The sequence below is a fragment of the Cynocephalus volans genome, chromosome 5, assembly GCF_027409185.1.
Source record: "Cynocephalus volans isolate mCynVol1 chromosome 5, mCynVol1.pri, whole genome shotgun sequence".
NCBI classification, from domain to species: Eukaryota; Metazoa; Chordata; class Mammalia; order Dermoptera; family Cynocephalidae; genus Cynocephalus; species Cynocephalus volans.
In genome coordinates, this window is record NC_084464.1 from 29978392 (window position 1) to 29997398 (window position 19007).

General features: G+C 39.8%; 1 protein-coding gene across 3 annotated transcripts in view; it reads left to right on the forward strand.

The window, feature by feature from the left end:
• The window catches only part of CAP2 (cyclase associated actin cytoskeleton regulatory protein 2), a 137351-nt gene that overhangs the window by 42890 nt on the left and 75454 nt on the right, over positions 1–19007 (forward strand). For all 3 annotated transcript variants that reach the window (XM_063096988.1, XM_063096990.1, XM_063096989.1), the window contains one exon: positions 10170–10247. In XM_063096988.1, coding sequence (XP_062953058.1) covers positions 10170–10247 — 78 coding nt within the window. The remainder of the gene's footprint in view (positions 1–10169; positions 10248–19007) is intronic.

A 19007-nucleotide genomic window follows, 5' to 3' on the forward strand; every position in this document is an offset into this window, starting at 1 on the left:
CTCTTTTTCATTCTCTTTTCTATGAGAATGCTCCTTGTGTTTTGCCAAGATGATCAAATGGCAAACCTTACCTTTTCAACCATGAATGAGTTGGTGATATCAACAATCCATTCCTGTCCAGACTGGATGTCTGCTGTCTGCTCCTCACACTTAGCTTCTTATCACTTGTTACACACATGCACTAATTATTCTTTGTGTTCATGTCTTGGTTCCCCTGATTTATACCTGATTTAGCATCTTAGGCACATAAGAAGTACTCAGAAAATACTCCTCTATGCAATTAAATAATAACCTATTGTTTTCCTCAGTTATATCTTTTCAACAATTTTTTTTTCTGATAACAAAAAAATGTTTGATGTAGGAAAATTTGGCAATTAATGTATGAAGAAGAGAACAAAAACCACTCATAATCCCACTCCTCAGAGATAACTTCCATTGATATCGTGGTATATTTATCTCATAAGGACATTTTTCAAAGTCTAAAAAAACCATTCATTGTACAATCCCATTTAGTCCTTGATAAGATAGACTCACACTGAAATCTGTGCTGGCCATATGTATAGGGACAGGTGACACATGCCAAGCACCAGCAGGGTACAGGTAGTCCAGGTGAGATATTAAGATTCTGGCCGAAATGATGAGGCCAGTCATACTCCCAGCAAAGCTTGGCCCTTTTCCTGTCTCCCTGTGGCAATTTCAGATTCAACTACAAATGGCGATCAGTCCGATTTCTCATTTCTTAACTCTTAGTTTTATACTGTGCTACTGACAAAACAGATTTTGCCCTCAGAACAAATTTTAGCACAAGCAGATGTACAGGTTTCTTTACTGATGGTAATTCAGGCTTGCTTCTTTGTTCCTACCCTGATGGCATGCTAAGAAGAGAACCAGTTTCCCAAACTTATGCAAAATGGGCAAAAGTCCTTGGGAACCAAAGAAGTTATAGTGAAGGAACATTCTGTACTTGTATGTTTTATTCTTGGCTGTGACAGCATAAAGGGGGCAGTTTGGGTGTTGTCCAATTTCTATAAGAATATCCAAGCATCCCCAGATAAATATGATAAACTACTAATAATAAACACAAAATAAAATCTCATGTAGTGAGGATAAAAGCATCTTTGGAGAACTTTGCCATTTTTAATAAGCAGAAACAATCTAAGTAAAAACAGAGAGCTTATCATAAGAGTCTCATAGTGACCCCCCATATCACAATCCCATCATCCTTTCCACTCGATAACTGCCCCTATGCCCCTCCAACATACGTGTTCATAGCACCCCCACCTTGCCCACAACCCCCCCCAACATCAATTAATGGGGAATGAGGAGGTGTTCTGTCACTAAGAGGGTGAAGCTGGGGTGGAAGTTACATAATGTTGCCCCAAAATTGAAACTGAATAAGTTTTTTCTCATTTAAAAAAAGGCAGAAGGGGGCAGATATTTTAACTCACAGGACTGATAGCAGAAGTTGGAAGGATACAGAGGTATGATAGCTTTTTTCAATAACTGAATGAAATAAACCAATAATCATTAGCTACATATAAGTCAACATTTGTTGGGTTTAAAATCTAATAATTTACACAACTCAAATCCTGCCCATGCTGTTCCATTCGTTTATCCATCTGCTCAGCAGTTCTTAAGCACCTGTTACATGCCAGGCGATGGGTAGGTTGGGACCCGAGATACGAAGAGTGAGGTGGGACTTTGAAGTAGGCACTCAGGAGAACAGCAGAGAGCGGAGACCCAGACAAAACCATTTAGGGCAGGAAACACTCTTGGTGACTTCAGAGAGCCTCTCTATTCAGGGTCAAATAGTATAGACTAAGATCTGCCCTCCTAACTTGCCATTATTGATTTATGGCATGATTGATGTCACTTGAAATTAGGCATCAGGAAAAAGACAAATGCCTATGGACTTCATTTCTAACCTCTGTTTTTGAGGGTGGTCATGTCCCCCATCTGCTGTCCTTTAGGCATTCCCTATCAAAGTCAGCTTCCAGACTTAACTTTCTGGCAAGTGACCTAGACCATAGTGAGTGTAGTCTTTATCAAACAATAAATAAGTGTAAGTCGTCTACTGTATTCAAAGCCACATGCTAGGTTCAGTGGAGGACACAAAAGAATAGAACATGAAATCTTCCCTCTTTAGGGACTTACGATGTCACTGAGGTAGCAGTGAAGATTCTGTGTGCACAAAGTCAACCCACAACGTCATTAGTGTGGGATTAGAGAGAGGACCGTAGACTAGGGTCAACAGACCCAATTCATTTTTTTTTTTTTATGGCAGTTTTATTTTTTTATTTTTATTTTTTTTTAATTTTATTTTGTCGATATACAATGTGGTTGATTATTGTGGCCCATCACCGAAACCTCCCTCCCTCCTCCCTCACCCCCTCCCACCCAACAATGTGACAGACCCAATTCAGATCCTACACTTGTTCACCAGTCTTGGGAAATTCACTAACCTCTCCAGGTCTTGGCTTCTTTTTCAAAGAAGTGAGGGGGCTGTGTAAGGCTGTGGGTATATAATTATGTTTCTTGTCTGCGGGTGCTTGGGAGACCACCCTGGTTGGAGCAGAGAGTACTTACAGAGGAGTCGTGGCCATGATGCCAGAAGATGAAGGTCCAATTATGCAGGACTCTGGAGGCCAGGCAAAATTCTGGATTTTATCCAAATCCTTTGTAAGAAATGAGAACCCCTGAAGTGATTATAAGAAAATAAGAATCCAAGAGGTCACTCTGAGTGGGGAGGAATGAGGCATTCATTTCTTGGCCTGCAGCATCTGCTCCCAAACACCATTAGCACATTTTTACCCAGGGCTCTTGCTTTCTTTCCTTTCACCCTTCTTTTGTAATCTCCCATAACCTCGTCTGCCCTGTACTCAGCACATAGGCAAAGTGCTCGTGCAGCGGCTTTATAAATACTTTTGGGTGGTGATAGCTCCCATGACTGGCTTAGCTCATGCTCACTTGTCGCCCTTCATTAGGCAAGCAATAATAGCTATGAAGTCAGTCTTGCCGATACTTAAAAAAAAAAAAAAAAAATTGGCCCGACACAATTATATCCAGCTCTCATGATCTCCACTGTTCTCACTCATTTTTGCCAAACTTTCTCATTTTTAAGTCTCTCCTTTGGCAATAAAAGAGAACTAGAAAGAAGTCAGGAGTTAGGCATTCTCGCCTTGGCTTTGCCACTAAGTGGCTATATGGCCTTGGGCAAAGAACTTCATGTTTTCTAGACCCTCACCCCTTCATTTGAGAAAAATGCAAGGGTTGACTGAAATGAGTGCCCTCTGATGGCTGGACTGCATCGGTCCCCAGTGGATGCCTGCTGTTCTGCTGACTCAGCTGCTAATGAAAATGGGATAGAAATGAGAGAGGAAATATGGGAGACATCATTTAGATCTGTGTTTTTCAAAGTGTGGTGTCCAAATTCGAACCATCAGCCTCACCTGAGAACTTGTTAGAAATGCAAATTCTTGGGCCCACCCAGATCTACTGAGTCAGAAACTCGGGGGGCGGGAGAGTACTCAGCAATCTGTTTTAACACACCCTCCAGTTGACTCTGATGCACACTCAGGATTGAGAACCACTAGTTTCAGCCTTCTGTGAGGTTCATAATGTCAACTCAGTTGACTTTCATAATCTGACTTTGTGGGGTGGGTGCTTATGTTCATGTCTACAAAATTAGGCATCTTCAACCTTGTTTTAAGCAAAATCATGAAATGGGTGAAATTTGTCTTTGGCATTCTACCACCTCTTTTTTTGGCCCATTTTGTCCTGCTTTCACCTATCTGATCCTTCTTTCCCTCTTTATTGGCTGAAACTCAAGGGACTTCTGCTTCAGGATAGGGGAGAGGTCTCTTAAGAATAAATCTGAAAACGCTATCTATAACTATGAAATAAAGAGCATTGGTAGACCACCTGGGGAGATCTGTGTGGATGGCATTGGCAGTGACCTTCCCAGGGCCTGCAAATCACACTGAGTCAACAGGTGCCCGTTCCCCTATAGTCGGAGGAAGAGGGTCCCTTCCCTTCACTGTCTGGCTCTCAAGAAGAGGGCTGATGCGGGTTCAGAAGGATGTGGAATGCCTTTAGCACTGGCACCCACACTGATAGTCTTGCCATCTTTCAAGTCTCGCCTGTGGCTTATCCCCCGCTTGCGCCTGTTCTTTTTGCCATCCACGTGGGACTCTGCAGCCTGCAGCTTTTCCAGCAAAACAATGCAAAGCTTTTGTGTGTATTCAGAGATCAGTTGGGCTTCCCCAGGGAGCCAGCTCTCTCTCCTGAGGGGATTAGATGGAAATAAGTCATACTTAGCTGGCGTCTGCTTGCTTGTTCCCCAGGCTTGCTTTAAACTGATTACTTAAATTCATTCTCCTACTCTTCTCCTTGGGACCACAGAACAATAGACGTTCCCTTAACCTGCCTCTGAGAAGTGATCACTGATAGAGTTCAAACAAAATGCACAGCCTTGACTTTTACCAAAACTGTTCCCCTCCTCTCTGCACACACGTGCTCACAGGCAGATGAATGCACATGTTCACCCACAAAGGTTGCAGAAACTCTCTGAGCCCTGCACACATGTGATGGACAAACTCAGCAAAAACGCTCGATTATGTGTCGTTACTGAAAACCCCTACGTTTGGCTTTTTCTTTCACAAAGTTTCCAACTGCCTGAGTGAGCCAAATTCTCTCTTTCACGTTACCAGACTCAGCAGGTTCAGTAAAATTGCTCCTAAATAGGATGCTGTCGGATGGAGGGGACTCACAGAACTTTCCAGAAGGAAGAAGCAAGTGGATCAGAATATCTCAAAATTGGAATGAAAGTCCTTTGACACGTGGACTGAGGAAGTTAAAAGTGAATGTGGTTTAGAATCTGTTAATTAAGCCCAGAGTTCCAGGGAGCTGAAAGGAGGTGTACAGTCGAATCCTCAGAAAGGTTTTGGATACACGAGCAAGATGAAAGGGAGAGTTGAAGCAGATACCTAGGTATTCAGCCATTCTCCACCGCAACGCCAAGCCCTATTGTCGAGTGAAAGGCCATTGGGAAGAGGAGACTAATTAATGAAATTGGCCATCTTCACTAATCAGGCCTACCAGAAAATTGCTCTATTAGCAACAGGCTAAACGTTGTTACTCGGGAAAGTAAAAAAGGCTAATGATAATGTTCATCTCGGGATAACTACAAAAATATTGTTAATGCCACCTCTGAGCTGCAGTTTTAACTACAGAAGTCAGGCCATCCCAAATTGCTGTTCCCACAGCAACTATAATTCAGTTGACTCTGCCAGGCTTGTCATAGATGAGGACAGTACCTCCGTACTATTGTTGCTGGGAGAACTGCAGTTATTTTATTTACATCCAAGCTGTGGAAAATTGTATTCCATAGTCTCCTCTTTGGAAATGTGATTGATTATTGGAGACCGACAGAAGTCCTTCCGAATCACTGAAAATATATGCTTTGATACATGGAAAAATACTCATGCAGCTCAGAGATTCACATTCATAAAGTCATAATGGCTTCCAGGATGGTGAAATTTGAAAATCATTTATTCTTCCCTAAGCAATACCCAAAATTTGAGATTTTGAAGAATAAAGTCCCAGCAATCAGGCTAGTGGGACAAAGAGAAGAGAAGATGGTGTACTCCAAAATGGCTTTGAGAAAAATATACACTCATTTAAACATTCAGGAGACTGAATCTGTTATGTGGTTGATGATTGAATTTGTGATTTTAGAAGGATAGTTAGAGGTTGGTTAATGGACACACATAGCTAGATAGGAAAAATAAGTTCCATGGGTGTACAGTTGAGCTAGGCATCTATAATGTACAATAGTCTATAATCTACAATAGAAGAGAGGAGATTGAATGCCCTCATCACAAAGAAATGGTTAAGTTTTGTAATGATGAATATGCTGATTACCCTGATTTGATTATCACACATTTTATACACATGCTGATGTTCGACTCTGTACCCCACAAATGTGTATAACCAATGTCTCAATAAAAAAGGAAGTTTAAACAAAAAAGAATGTGTGATTTTAAATGTAAATGGTCTACTAATCTTTGTTTGATTTCAAGCATTTTCTTCTTAGTGGAAAAAAAAGATCCTTGGATGAGAAGTAATGAGGAAAACTAGAAATAAAATTAAGCTGTTCATTTCAGTCAATGTTTTCAAAAATTTGTCAGATGCCCAAAACATGATAATGAAGTGGAATGGCAAAAACTAGTCATTTCCCAGTTAACACATTTACTCTTTCAGCCCAGAATATTGTCTGATATTGAGACTGGGATGAAATTAACCTAAACCTCTTGTCGTTATTCTAGGTGTCTGTTTTTGAAAATGTATTAAGCTGGTTCTCACCGATCTATCAAAGAAGTAAATCATATCCAAAGATGGCAGAGAGATAGAAACTTCCCCCAGACAGATGTGAGGCCAGCAAGGAGGAGATTAAAGATGAAATAGATAAGTGTAAAAGAATATAAAGTCACGGTCAAAGAAAACTGAATCACAAAATTTTTCCCTCCCCACAAATGAGGGGAAAAAAGGGTTAAAGATTCACTAATAGTAACCAAACAAAGTAGCCATAACCTAAAGCCATATAGTCAGTAACCGATGGCCAAGTGGGTTTTGGTTCCTAACTCTGTCCCCCTTTCCCCAATCCTTAAAGACGTACCTTAGAGAAAATGAAATCAGCAGAGGAGAATACGAGCAAGAGAAGAAAATCATGGGACTCCTCTCTGTAGATGTAAAGGCTTCATGTCTAGGTTCTGAATTGAATAGATGTAGAATCTGAGGGGACAACTTCATCCAAATGGCATATGCTCTAAATACGTGGAGTAAATTCTGGTTTAGGTCATTTAGCAAACTTCTGGAAGAATGAGCAGCACAAAGACTCAAAGACTGGTCATCACTTCAGCTGAGTTTTTTCTTTCCCTTTTTTGTGCTCCATCAAGCCCTAGAAGAGTAGACAGAGCACAAAGCATTTAGCCCTCAAACTGCTGCTTGAAAGGGAAGAGAAACTGATCTCTGCCATGGCGGCAGAAGACTCAAGGAATCCCCCATTTTATCAGAAAATTAAAATACTTGGGCCAACCCCGTGGCTCACTCGGGAGAGTGCGGCGCTGGGAGCGCAGCAGTGCTCCTGCCGCGGGTTCAGATCCTATATAGGGATGGCCGGTTCGCTCACTGGCTGAGCAAGGTCACAAAAAAGGACAAAAAAAAAAAAGAAAATTAAAATACTTGGTATATTAGTCCATTTCTGTTGCTTATAACAAAATACCTGAAACTGGGTAATTTACAAAGAAAATGAAATTTATTGCTTACAGTTTCTGAGGCTGGGAAGTCCAAAGTCAAGGGAACACATTTGGTGAGAGTCTTGGTGGTGGTGACAGTGACAGCAGAGTATCCCATTGCAAAGATAGTGGAGCAGAGAGAGAGAGAGAGACTAACTTCTTCATTCACTCTCCTTTTAAAGCCCTCAGAACCACACCCATGACCACCATTATTAATCCATTTATTAGGGCATGGTCCTCAGAATCTAATCACCACTTCAAGGCTGCACCTCTCAATTACCATGATAAGATTTCCCACCCTCAACAATTAATTAATGGTGGAGATTAAACCTCAATCAGGTTGGAGGGGCATCCAATCTACAGCATCTGGACAGAGCTGATCAAGCATGAGCAAGAAGAAAAGAATCACCATGGCAGCTACAAACAATGTGTCAGAAAGGAACACAGCATGCAGAGTGGAAAGATGTGGGCTCAACCTTTAAGAAAATAAAACTTAAGAAACAGAAACAGGTTCCTCACAATGGCTTTATAAGAGTATAACTTACACTCTTAGAACTTAACAGGAGTATAAAATTATTTCTGAAATAGCTTAAAGACAAGGTGGTAAAACAGTAAGAATGAAATGAAAAGGGGAATTTAAAGTCTAACAAGTCAAGAATTAAAACAACATTAATGCAGAAATGATATATGAGTAAATTAGAAATGTTAACATACATGAGACCTATTGAAAATTTGTTTACTAACAATAGAAAAAAAATATTCATAGAATCATGGTGAATAGAGATGACAGACAAGGAAATTAAAGACAGAATCTAAAAGATATGAAGACACTCAAATATTATACAATTTAAGGATAATAATTGTAGTTCCTGTATATAGACTCTAACAAATGGAACAGAAGATGTATTGAAAGATATAACATAAGAAAATTTCCCAGAAATGAAAAATGGATCAAATGTATTCCAGCAAATATAATATAGAATGCTCAAAACCCAAACATATCTTGGTTAAGCTATTAAACCTGAAGGACAAAGAAATAATTCTTCATGTATCAAAGAAGAATAAGTTAATTTCCTGCAGGGGAGGAAAAAAATCAAGCTGAGCTCAGACTTCTAGGAAAGTGACCCAAGGATGTTATATCCATCCAAGATGCTATTAAAATAGAAAGATGTGCTTAAATCTGAAAGAACTAAAGCAACTTTGAGACCCTGTTGAAGAAAATACCTGATAATGAGGGTCCAGCCAATAAAAAGAAAAAATCAGAATAACTCAAAAATGGAGGAGCCCAGGTGAGAATCACTGGGTTTATTTAAATGTAGAATTAATACTAAACAACTATGGAAACTCATGTTACAGATAGAATATGAATGCTATCAATTGGGCAAAATAAAAATAATAATGAAAAAATATGGAAGAGGAGAGATGAGAGATGGAAGAACATGTGAGAATGCTTAGTACTCATATTTCCCAGCAAGAAGTCGATCAGTACTGTCTAAAATTATAACATGTTGTTTAAAATGCAAACACATAATTATTCCAATCTCTTAGATTTTAAAATCTTTCTTACCTTAGAATGATGATTTAGGACATGATAACTATTATAGTGCAGAAACTTTTTTTTTTGAACTTGTTAAAGTTCTTTTTTTTTTTTCATCTTTACTATTCAATCATAATTAAAATGCACGCTTTTTATTTTTAAAAATAGCACTAGGTATGGTCCCATTTTATAAGTCTCTCTACATATATGTTTTTAAAAGAGGATTGCAGTGATGTTCATCTAATGTTAATAACGATTATTTCTAGGTCGTGAGGCATTGTTTTAAAACTTCCATTTTTGGAGCTTTCTGCATTTAAACAAATCTTTCTAAATCAGTATGCATTATCTTATGAAAACAACTGTGTGAATTTTCTTAAAAACTAGAAAAAACATGCCCAAAATGGTTAATTCTGGCTGATATGGGCATTTGAAGTTATTTTCTTTTTGGTACCCTTCTATAATTTTTTTAAATTTAAAAGAGTAAAGAATTAGTTCAGATTGAGTTGAGGGTGAGGGTAAGAGAATGTGTGTCTGAGGGCATTCTACCTGCACAAATCCTTGGGGTGTTAGGGGGGTTTGAGCCCAGGTGGGGCCCATTCTACCGGGGTCCTGAATGGCACCAAAAAATCCATCCTAATGAGTAGTCATAAAAGCCCTGGCTCTCAGTGAGCACATCTTCATGGAGATGGCTTGGGGCTCAAACATTTTTTAACAGCTTAATTGAGATATAATTCACATATCATAACATTCACTCTTTTAAAGTGAACAATTCAGTAGTTTCTAGTATATTCACCAAGTTGTGAAGCCATCATCCCTATCTAATTCCAGAACATTTTCATCACTTCCAGAAGAGATCCTGTATCCATTAGCAGTTCATTCCCCATTCCTCCCTCCCGCCAGCCCCTGGCAACCACTAATCTACTTTCTGTCTCTATAGATTTGCTTATTCTGGACATTTCGTATAAATGGGATCCTACAAATGTGCTCTTTTGTGACTGGCTTCATTCACTCAGCATCATGTTTTCAAGGTTCACCTGTGTTGTAGCATGTGCCGGTACTTCACCTCTTTTTAATACAAAATAATATTCCGCTGTATGGATATATCGCATTTTGTTTATCCACTAATCAGTTGATAGACATTCAGATTGTTTCTACATTTTAACTATTATGAATCATGCTGCTGTGAACATTCCTTTACAAGTATTTGTGTGAACATATGTTTTCATTTCTCTTGGGTAGGTACCTGGGGGTGGAATAGCTGGATCGTATGGTAACTCTTTGGAGCTCTTCCTATGGAGCTCAGACACTGAAACTGCCATCTTCCTCTTTGTTTCCAGGCGGAAATGGTGCACAGCGCTTTCCAGGCCCAGCGGGCTTTCCTTCTGATGGCCTCTCAGTACCAACAACCTCAAGAGGTAAGAGTATATCCTGAGAGACAGGGTCGACAGGGTAATGGGCAGCACAAGACAGAAAACAAGGAAGCAACACAACCATTGACTGTGAGAGACATCCTGAAAATGAGACTTAGGGCACGTGTAGGTTCTGCCTCTAGTCCGGATCATGGTATGGAACATTACTAGTCTCACAACCTTGTTATAATCATGGACGTGTTTACTACTAATTTTGAGGTCCGATTTTGTGCTGCTTTGTTATCAAATTCTGTTCACATCTATGGTCATCTGTAAGTTCTATGAATGAGTTTGATTAGCTCCTGTCTCATAAATAGCGTAGATAGGCTAAATCAATGTTTCTCCAATATCTTGAGTTTGTGAATCATCTAGAGAGCTTCGTTGCAGTTTCTGATTCACTGGGCCAGAAATATGGACCGAGATTCCACTTGTTAATAAGCTCCTAGGTGATGCCCATGCTGCTGGTCCTCAAGACATCAAAATTGGAGAGAATCTTCATGAATCTGTAAGTACTTAGGCATATTCCACATCTCCTTCCTTGGCCACCATGACTATGGATTAATTTGTCTCAGGTTTTAGATACTTAGAGATATTAGAGGATTTGATACTAAGTGCAACAACATTATCTACCATGACTTAACATTGCCTTGAAAGGTCCAGAGTAAATTTTAATATATAAAGGAATAAAAATGACAATAGTGGATGTTAAGAGCAAAGTGGTGATCGGTGGGGTCCTTCTCATTTCCCGGGCCACTATATATTTCCCCTTCTTTAAACCCACATCCCACCACCACACGCCCAGGTCTCTGCCATTGTATCACGCAAATAACTGCATTCCCTCTCCCAAGGGTCCATAAAAAAGTTTTAACCTTGCTGATTGTGTAATGAATGAAATTATTCATTAAGAAGTAGATCTCCTACTAGCATTCCTTGTTAGATAATAAAAAATAAAAATTGTTCTCTTGACTAAATCTTCTCCATCCGAAGTTTGGTACAATTATATAAACAAAAAAAGATAAACTAAATATTCATTATAACACAAGAGCTTAAATGTAATAGCTCACTTTGAATTCTAAAGCAAACTCCTGAAATTGAAGAACTTGAGCTGAGAATCCTAGGAATCCAGGACTTTGACCTTCAGGAGATGATACGCAACTCCATAAAAGGGCAAGACCCGGGACCCCAGACCCTCTCTGGAACAGTCGTTCCCAGCCTTGCCTGCACAGTGGAACCACCAGGAATTTTTTTTTTTTTTTTTTTAATATCAGTGCCTGGGTCCCACCCAAGGGCTTCTGACTTACTTGGTCTGAGCAGTGGCCTCAGCTTTGAGAGGGCTGTGGGCTCCACAGTGATTCTAACTTGAACCAGAGCTGTTGGCCCCACACAAGATGGATGTATCACTTCCCCCCATGTGAAATAAGGAGCCAGCACACAGCCAAGGCAGGAGGCTCTGTAGGGATGGAAGTGTTCCGTATTCTACTGTGCATGCATTTTCCTCCTTGGCCTTCACAATTTCTGCTTTGCAAAAGAGAAAAGTGAAACTAGGAATTCACAATGTGTGATGCATTCTAGGTTCAGCCTTAACCTGCCTTTTCTGTGATTGAAGTGGAAAGAGAGAGGTGGTTTCGACTGAGAGTCTCAGGTGGAGGAAGAACCCTGACTTTCCTGGCTGGAGCTCCACTCAGTCCCTTCTCCAAGACCAGAACAAGAGGCCTCTCCACTGGCCTTGCAGGCCTTGCACAAAAATGTCACTTACTAAATATTGGATGAACGTGTGAACAAATGAATGAATGCACTGGGACTGTGGCATCCCAAAGTGAGTCATGGCAGGGATATTGTGTGGCTTAGCCTGTGGCTGTGCAGATTCTTGGTTATAATATCTACAATTTCCCCTTTTCCTCTTGATAAAAGGGAGAGAGATTGGTTCCGAGGGAGGCATGCACTAGAAATGTCCCCTGCAGCATTTATCACAGCTCACCGAGTGTAAAAAGGCCCTACAGGACCCGGAAGGCAAAAGCAAAGTAGTTTTTTGATGCCCCCTTCCCTTTCTGTTCCCTTCATCTAATTTCCTTTCCTCTTTACCCCAGAGCATGTCCTATGTGCTAGTAAGCACCTGATAGAAAAGCAGATGTGAGAGGTCACCACCACGGTGGTGAACATAGTCCCCAGCCAGGCCTTCATCTTCCCAGTTTGCATTCTAGAAGATACATCATAAAGAACATTATCATGAAGCAGATTGTATTTTCTCATGGGAACAATATTATAACTGTCGGTACTTTCCTTTCTTCCTTCTTTCAGGAGGAAGAGAATTAACTGCTGTCATTTCAACTATCATTGACATATGGCAGTAGTTCTCAAACTTTACTGTCCATGAGAATTTCCTAGAGGGTTGTTAAAACACAGATTTCTGGACCCCACTTACAGAGTTTCCAATTCAGTAGGGCTTGGTTGAGCCCCAGGAATCGGCACTTCTAAAATGTCCCCAGGTGCTGGTCCAGGGGCCACACTTTGAGAAGCCGTGATGTGTAGATCACTTTCTCTGTTAAACCTCAAGCTCAGATTTATTTCAGGTGCTTCAGAATTTCATTTCCAGCTCTCTCTAGACCACTGCTTCTCAAACTTCAATCCGCTTTTGAATCACCTGAGATCTTGTTAAAGTGCAGAGTCTGGTTCAGCAGGTCTCGTGTGGGGCCCAAGAGTCCGTTTCTAACAAGCTTCCAGGTGATGCTTCTACCAGTCTGTCATCGCCGCCAGAAATCCCCACAAGCACAAAATCCCTTAGCAGTCAAATATGAAACTCATTCTTTTCTCCTAACGTTTCTATATGAAGATAGGTTGTGTTACGCTGCAGTTAACCAACGCCCCCAACATCTTAGTGACTTATAACAGCAGAGATTTATTTCTTGCTCACACTACATGCCTGTTACAAGTCGGCTTACGTTCTAGTGAATGAGTTATTAAATAATTACTCATATAATTGTTTTCTTATAGTTGTAAAAGGGTTCGGAGAGGAAAGGGTAGAGAATGAGTCTTAAATAGGAGTTTTGGGAGATGGGGGGAGAAGATATTTTAAGGCAGGAGGACCTTCCAGGGGCCACCTTAGATCCTGCTGATGAAGATGTCACTTAGGCTGCCAAAGCAGAAGGCAAGAGGCTAAACCAGCATTAGTGGTCAGTTGTGGCCCATTTCAGCCTTGTGAGACCCTGAGAAGAGAACCTAGCTCTGCCTTGGCCCAGATTTCTGACCTACAGAAACTGAGACGATAAATGGATGCTGTTTTAAACCACTAAGTTGGTGGTAGTTTGTTATGCAGCGATAGAAAACAAACACAGATTGCTCTGATGCCCTTTTTTACCAGATTTTAAAACAATTAATTGTTGGTTTTTTGTAAGAGCATTGGCCACAGACCAAAATGTGTCCCCCAGATCCTCTACCCTTCCCCCTTCATCTCTCCCAGGAGAAGCAGGGTAAGGGCTTCATCTATAGCCCTGACTGACACTGGTGACATCCAATTTCAAATTTCCTTTCTTATTTTGTCACTGAGGAACAGGTCTCTTCCATTCTCTAATACAATGGCTTTCTAATTTTTCAACCATGACCCAAAGAAAAGATATATTTTACTTCACTACCCAGTTTCACAAAACAAGAATTATTCTTACGATGTGTACTACATTCTGATATTTTTCTTCTGGTCTATTTTATTGCTTCATTATTTTCTTTCTTTTTTTTTAAAGACTGTTCATGATCCACTGAGTTGATTTCATGATGTACTAATGGGTCACACCTTGCAGTTCAAAAGCGCTCATGACATAGCACACATTATGAAACATTTGCAGAACATCTCATGCTTTTCTTGTCACCTCTTGTTGTAATTTTATATGAATAATCTTTGGGCCAAAGAATGGTTCAGTTCTTACTGTATCATTGTCTAGAAATTTTAGTGACAATTTATCAAGGCTGTATCCTTTCATTTGATGGAAAGGATTCTCACATGGAAAACGGCCAAGAAGTACCACCCTGGCACGCTCACTCACTTACTTTTACAGTAGGTGAATACAGGGAAAGTATGTTATTTCTAGTTCACAACATGAAAAATGATACGCAGTGATACGTTAATGACCACCTGGCAACTGGATCTAGACCTGGGCCACTCCTTTATTCATCATCCAAAGTCCATTTCACAGACAGTACACATAAGAGCCATACTACACAGTCATTTACAGGAGTCTTATGTTTAAATAAAACTGTAGAAAGTGTTCAGTTGACTAGGAAGCAGTGAAATGAACAAGTGTTTTTTGGCCTTGAAATATCTCACATCACTTGGGAGAGATGGAAAATATGATTTTTAATGTGCTCAGCCAAGAGTGACCCCAAAACCCTGGCCTGAGCTGAAAACGTAACTTCTGGTAGACCAGTGACTCTGATGCCCTGGACGGGAGACACCCCTAAGGAAGACTATCACCAGGGGAGTGTCTGGGAGGTCTCCCGCCTGCGCCCCATCAGTCCAACCCTGGTTTTATAGGAACAGATGGGAAGCACCTGAATGGGGGAGATCCGCAGCTGTTATGCCATAAGTACAGCAGGCTTTCTCCTTCCCTCCCACGCTCTTTCCATATTTCCTCTAGCATTTCTTGTGCTGCTGAGATCTGACAATAAAATGATCTGTGTGTGTATATATGTGTGTGTTTGCATGGAATTAATCTGTACTGGTACACAGAGAAAAAATTAACCTTAAGTTTTCCAACTTCAAGGAAGATGATGTATGATCATTGAGTGCCCTATAGATTTTATTCTACCAAAAAGACTATGAAGACTGTTTTGTATTCCTCCAAAGGTGACAGAGAGAAAGAGAATTTCTTTTACCCTTCTTCCCCTTTATTTGTCTTTATTTGGATTTGCATTTTAAAAGGAAATAGTGCCTTCCTATGTATAAAGCTGGAACCTGAAACTGATTCTCTTTCCTTTCATTATTTATACAGTAGGAAAAATTAGATGAGGAAGGAGGGTAAGAGACTCCTCCTGGCCATTCCTCCATCTCTGAGTGAATATGCATGCCCCAGCGCGGCCCTGTGCTCTGCACTCACTTGATGAGGATTTTCTAATGTGTGGAGCAGTAGTTAAATTTGTTTGTTTTAAACTAAGCAAGAAAGCCTAGTAGCAGTCATCTTAGGACTCCAGTTAATTATTTAGGTGCTTGAGAGATCCAGATTACTGGTGGGCATAAATATGCTTGGGATTTGAATAAAACATTAATTTGTAAGGTTGGTCAAGAGCAGAAACTATGGACTTAGACACACTTGGATTTGAATCCCAGATCTTCTCATGAGCTTTGCTAATCTAAATGCAAGAAAAAAAAATTCATCTCTGTCTCTCAAATTTGAGAATCTTCTATCTTTTTCTGCATGGCTACTGGAGAATTAACCTGGTAAATTTGCACTGAGCCACTCTAACCAAACCAACTAGTCAAGTTACCCAGCTGGGGGAAGGCAGTTAAACTTTCCAATCCCATGTTTTCTTATCTTTAAAATAGGGATAATAGTTCCTAACTCACAGGGTTATTGTGAGTCTAAATGAGAAAACACAGGCAGGGGTCAGGTGACTGAGTAGATGGGTTCAGTATTAGTGCAGCCCAACTGCTTTAAGCCAAAAGTCCCCAAATCTCAAAGGCCTTTTTTTTTCTTGCTCACGTAAAGTCTGCTCTGGTGTTTTTGGTTGACAATCCTCTACATTGTCATTCAGGGACCAGGATTCTTCCATCTTGGGATTCCCTCTTCCTCCTGAGTTGAAAGAGAATTCAGGATCACTTCCAGGAGGGTTTGATGGGCCAGGCCTGGAAGTGCCATATGACACCTTCACCTTCATTTGGTCTCATGGCCATTCCTAGCTGCAAGGGAGGCTGGGAAATTTAACCCACCAGTATGCCTAGAAGGAAGAATTCACACATTTGATGAGTATCTAGCCAATCTACCAGAGTGGGTCACTTGGTTTGGTTAAAATGAGGTCTCTCTCAGTGGAAATGTATTGTCTTTCTAAAAACTCATATGGATTTCTCCAGGTTAACACCCCATTTCTCTAACCATCCAGGGAGAGACAAGAAAGACTTTCAAATCTAACAGCTGAATGTTTTTGATACACTTGGGTATGAATAGAGAGATAGAGATATAAATACAGGTATACATATACAAGTATCTCAGAGTTTCTTTTAACTACAGTGAGTTCATTCTTCTTGCCTATGTAATGTTTTACCATAATTGTAAGGTATCAAATTATTGTTCAATATTTTTAAAATGCCAAACAGAGTAGTCATGTGACCTTGACCTCAGAGCATGCCTTGGGTAAATTACTTGGTGCTAGTGGCAGGTCTGGAAATTGTAAAGTAAAAGCAAACACATGAACAAAGCCAAACACCCAAGTGTTTCTCAAGTCCATGCCCAGAAAATGTCACAGCATTGCTCAATCAGGGTTGCTGAATCTTCTTGAAAGATTTGGCCATGGTTATTGCTGCTAAGTTCTGTTGTCAGAGGCCATATGACAGAGAACATAATGCAATGAAATGATTCTGGCCATAATGTAAAATGAAATGCCGTCTTTGAAATATTGCTGTAAAGTTAGTTTTTTTTTCTTAATACAAAGGCATCAAGAAAATATTCTAACTACTGTTATTATATGTGTGCAGCAAGTATTTTTAATGAATCTTTAAATATATAATGTCTACATTTACCTTGAAAATAGAAAAAGACGGCAAGAGAAATAAAAGGTGAAATTTTTCGTTTTTTTGTACCATGCTCAGTTATGTTTTCATTTAGTAGTGCTATTTCTTGGTTGTGTGAATTGACAGTTTCTGGAAGGAGTAACAACTTAGAATCTAACCAGTGGCTCTCTTGTGGCCTTTTCCAAATTAACTTAATATCTCACTTCATAAATATGCATAAGCTTCTGCTCTTATTGATATTGCTAAATGGGTTAATTCTCTTTACTACCAATTCAAAAGCACCCAAAGCCAGTATGTTTTTAATTTCTGGCAAAGTGCATGGACTTAAGCTCAACAAAAATATCTGCTCAAATGCAATCTATGCTGAGCTGGTAAAAAAACAAATCGCTTGTTACTACCTGCAGGATTGCTTTTTTGTAACCAGCAGCTTTCTGAGTGGCATTTTGTGTTGTAGGTGGCTAAGTGAGGCAAAAAGAAGCCTTTGCTTTTCTTATGAGCTTTTCCATGCCAAGAAAATTGCCTTGGTAATTACAGCCCGGCTAGCATGTGAAGGCTACTCTCTGTGCTGGATAACACAGAATAAAATACCAGGGAAGGAAGGAGAGGCAGAGGTTTGTGTGATATCATCAGGGTCTGCTTGAGTTGACAGCCTGAAGCTACCCAGTCAGGGCTGAATCCCAACAGGAAAGCTAATCATTAGTTTATCAGGATGCAGAGAGGAGGATAATCAGAAAGAAGAGTAATTCTGTCATTCTTCTGCCCAGACTGTTTGATTTAGCAACATAAAGCTGTGGGTGAGCCTGTGAGCTGTGCCTATGAGTTGGTAGCTTTATAGGTATTTAGAAACCCACAACCATGGAGGCAGAAAGGATTTGCTAAGATCCTGTCCTGTTGGACTATCACTCATGGTGACCTTTTTTTTTTTTTTTTTTTTTTTTAAATCTGATAAGGCACATTAGCTCATCTCTCTTTGTGTAAGACATGAATTCGATAATGCATGGCTGCCCAAAGGAAGTGAGGTGGTTTATCACACACTGGGGATTCGGGAGATTATCTGAGGGGTAAAGGTTAATAAAGAAGGAAAATATCCTCTGTTTTAGCAACTATTTCATACTAAGTTTGTTAGAATTCCAGACTGTCTTGATGGCAAATGCTACATACATAAAGGATAAAACTGTGTATTTGACTAGGGAATTTTACATTCTCCATTTAGTTAAGTGTTGGGATCGCTTTGTATTTTTAATAAAATGATTATCATTCTCCACTGTGAAGCTAAATGTTTGCTTGCCAGCCACCATAAATCTCACATAAAAAGTTGGAAGTGTTACAAGTTTTTCTCTTATGACCTGAATCAAAACTTAATTTAAAAAGAGGTCACTGAGTCATTCAACAAATCTTTTTTAAAAGCCAAACATATTTTCATATTTTGGTCTTTTATTCAGATTTGCTACTTGTTAGTCATTTCAGCAGCTTTAACTTAAGTCCCCTTTGCAGGACATAGCTTCTACCCTCTGTACAAAGCTATATATGTGAAAATTGCAGGCGAGGAGAAGGTAGTTCCAGCTGGCATTCCAGTCTAGATCCGCTGTCATAAATTACTCAGCAGAGGGCATGGTCCATTACTTTTTATGGTCATGTTCTATATTTGTATGTGCTGCGGGATGGATCACATGACAAAACTATCATTTGATATTAGTGTTTATGCGCACCAGCTAGTGAGGACTCGGTTTAAGCTGCACTGTGTAGTATTTTTAATTTGTTTGTTTATCTCCGAATTGAAAATGCAGACACTTCCCTAAGTACTAAAGTTATGAATAATCCAGAATGTATTTTTATATAATTGTTTTCAGGAGAGGACAAGCTGCTGTACACCCAGCTAATTGAAATGCAGTGTGACTTCCAGAGATTTTAAAATGCAAATTTTGAACATGAACAAGTCAACATTGCCAGAATAGTAGAGATCAGAATTCACCATTTTATATTTTTTAGCCCCTCTCCTGACTTGAATAAGGGAACAAACATCTTGTTGATGTCGGTTTATTTGAAAAGAGAGA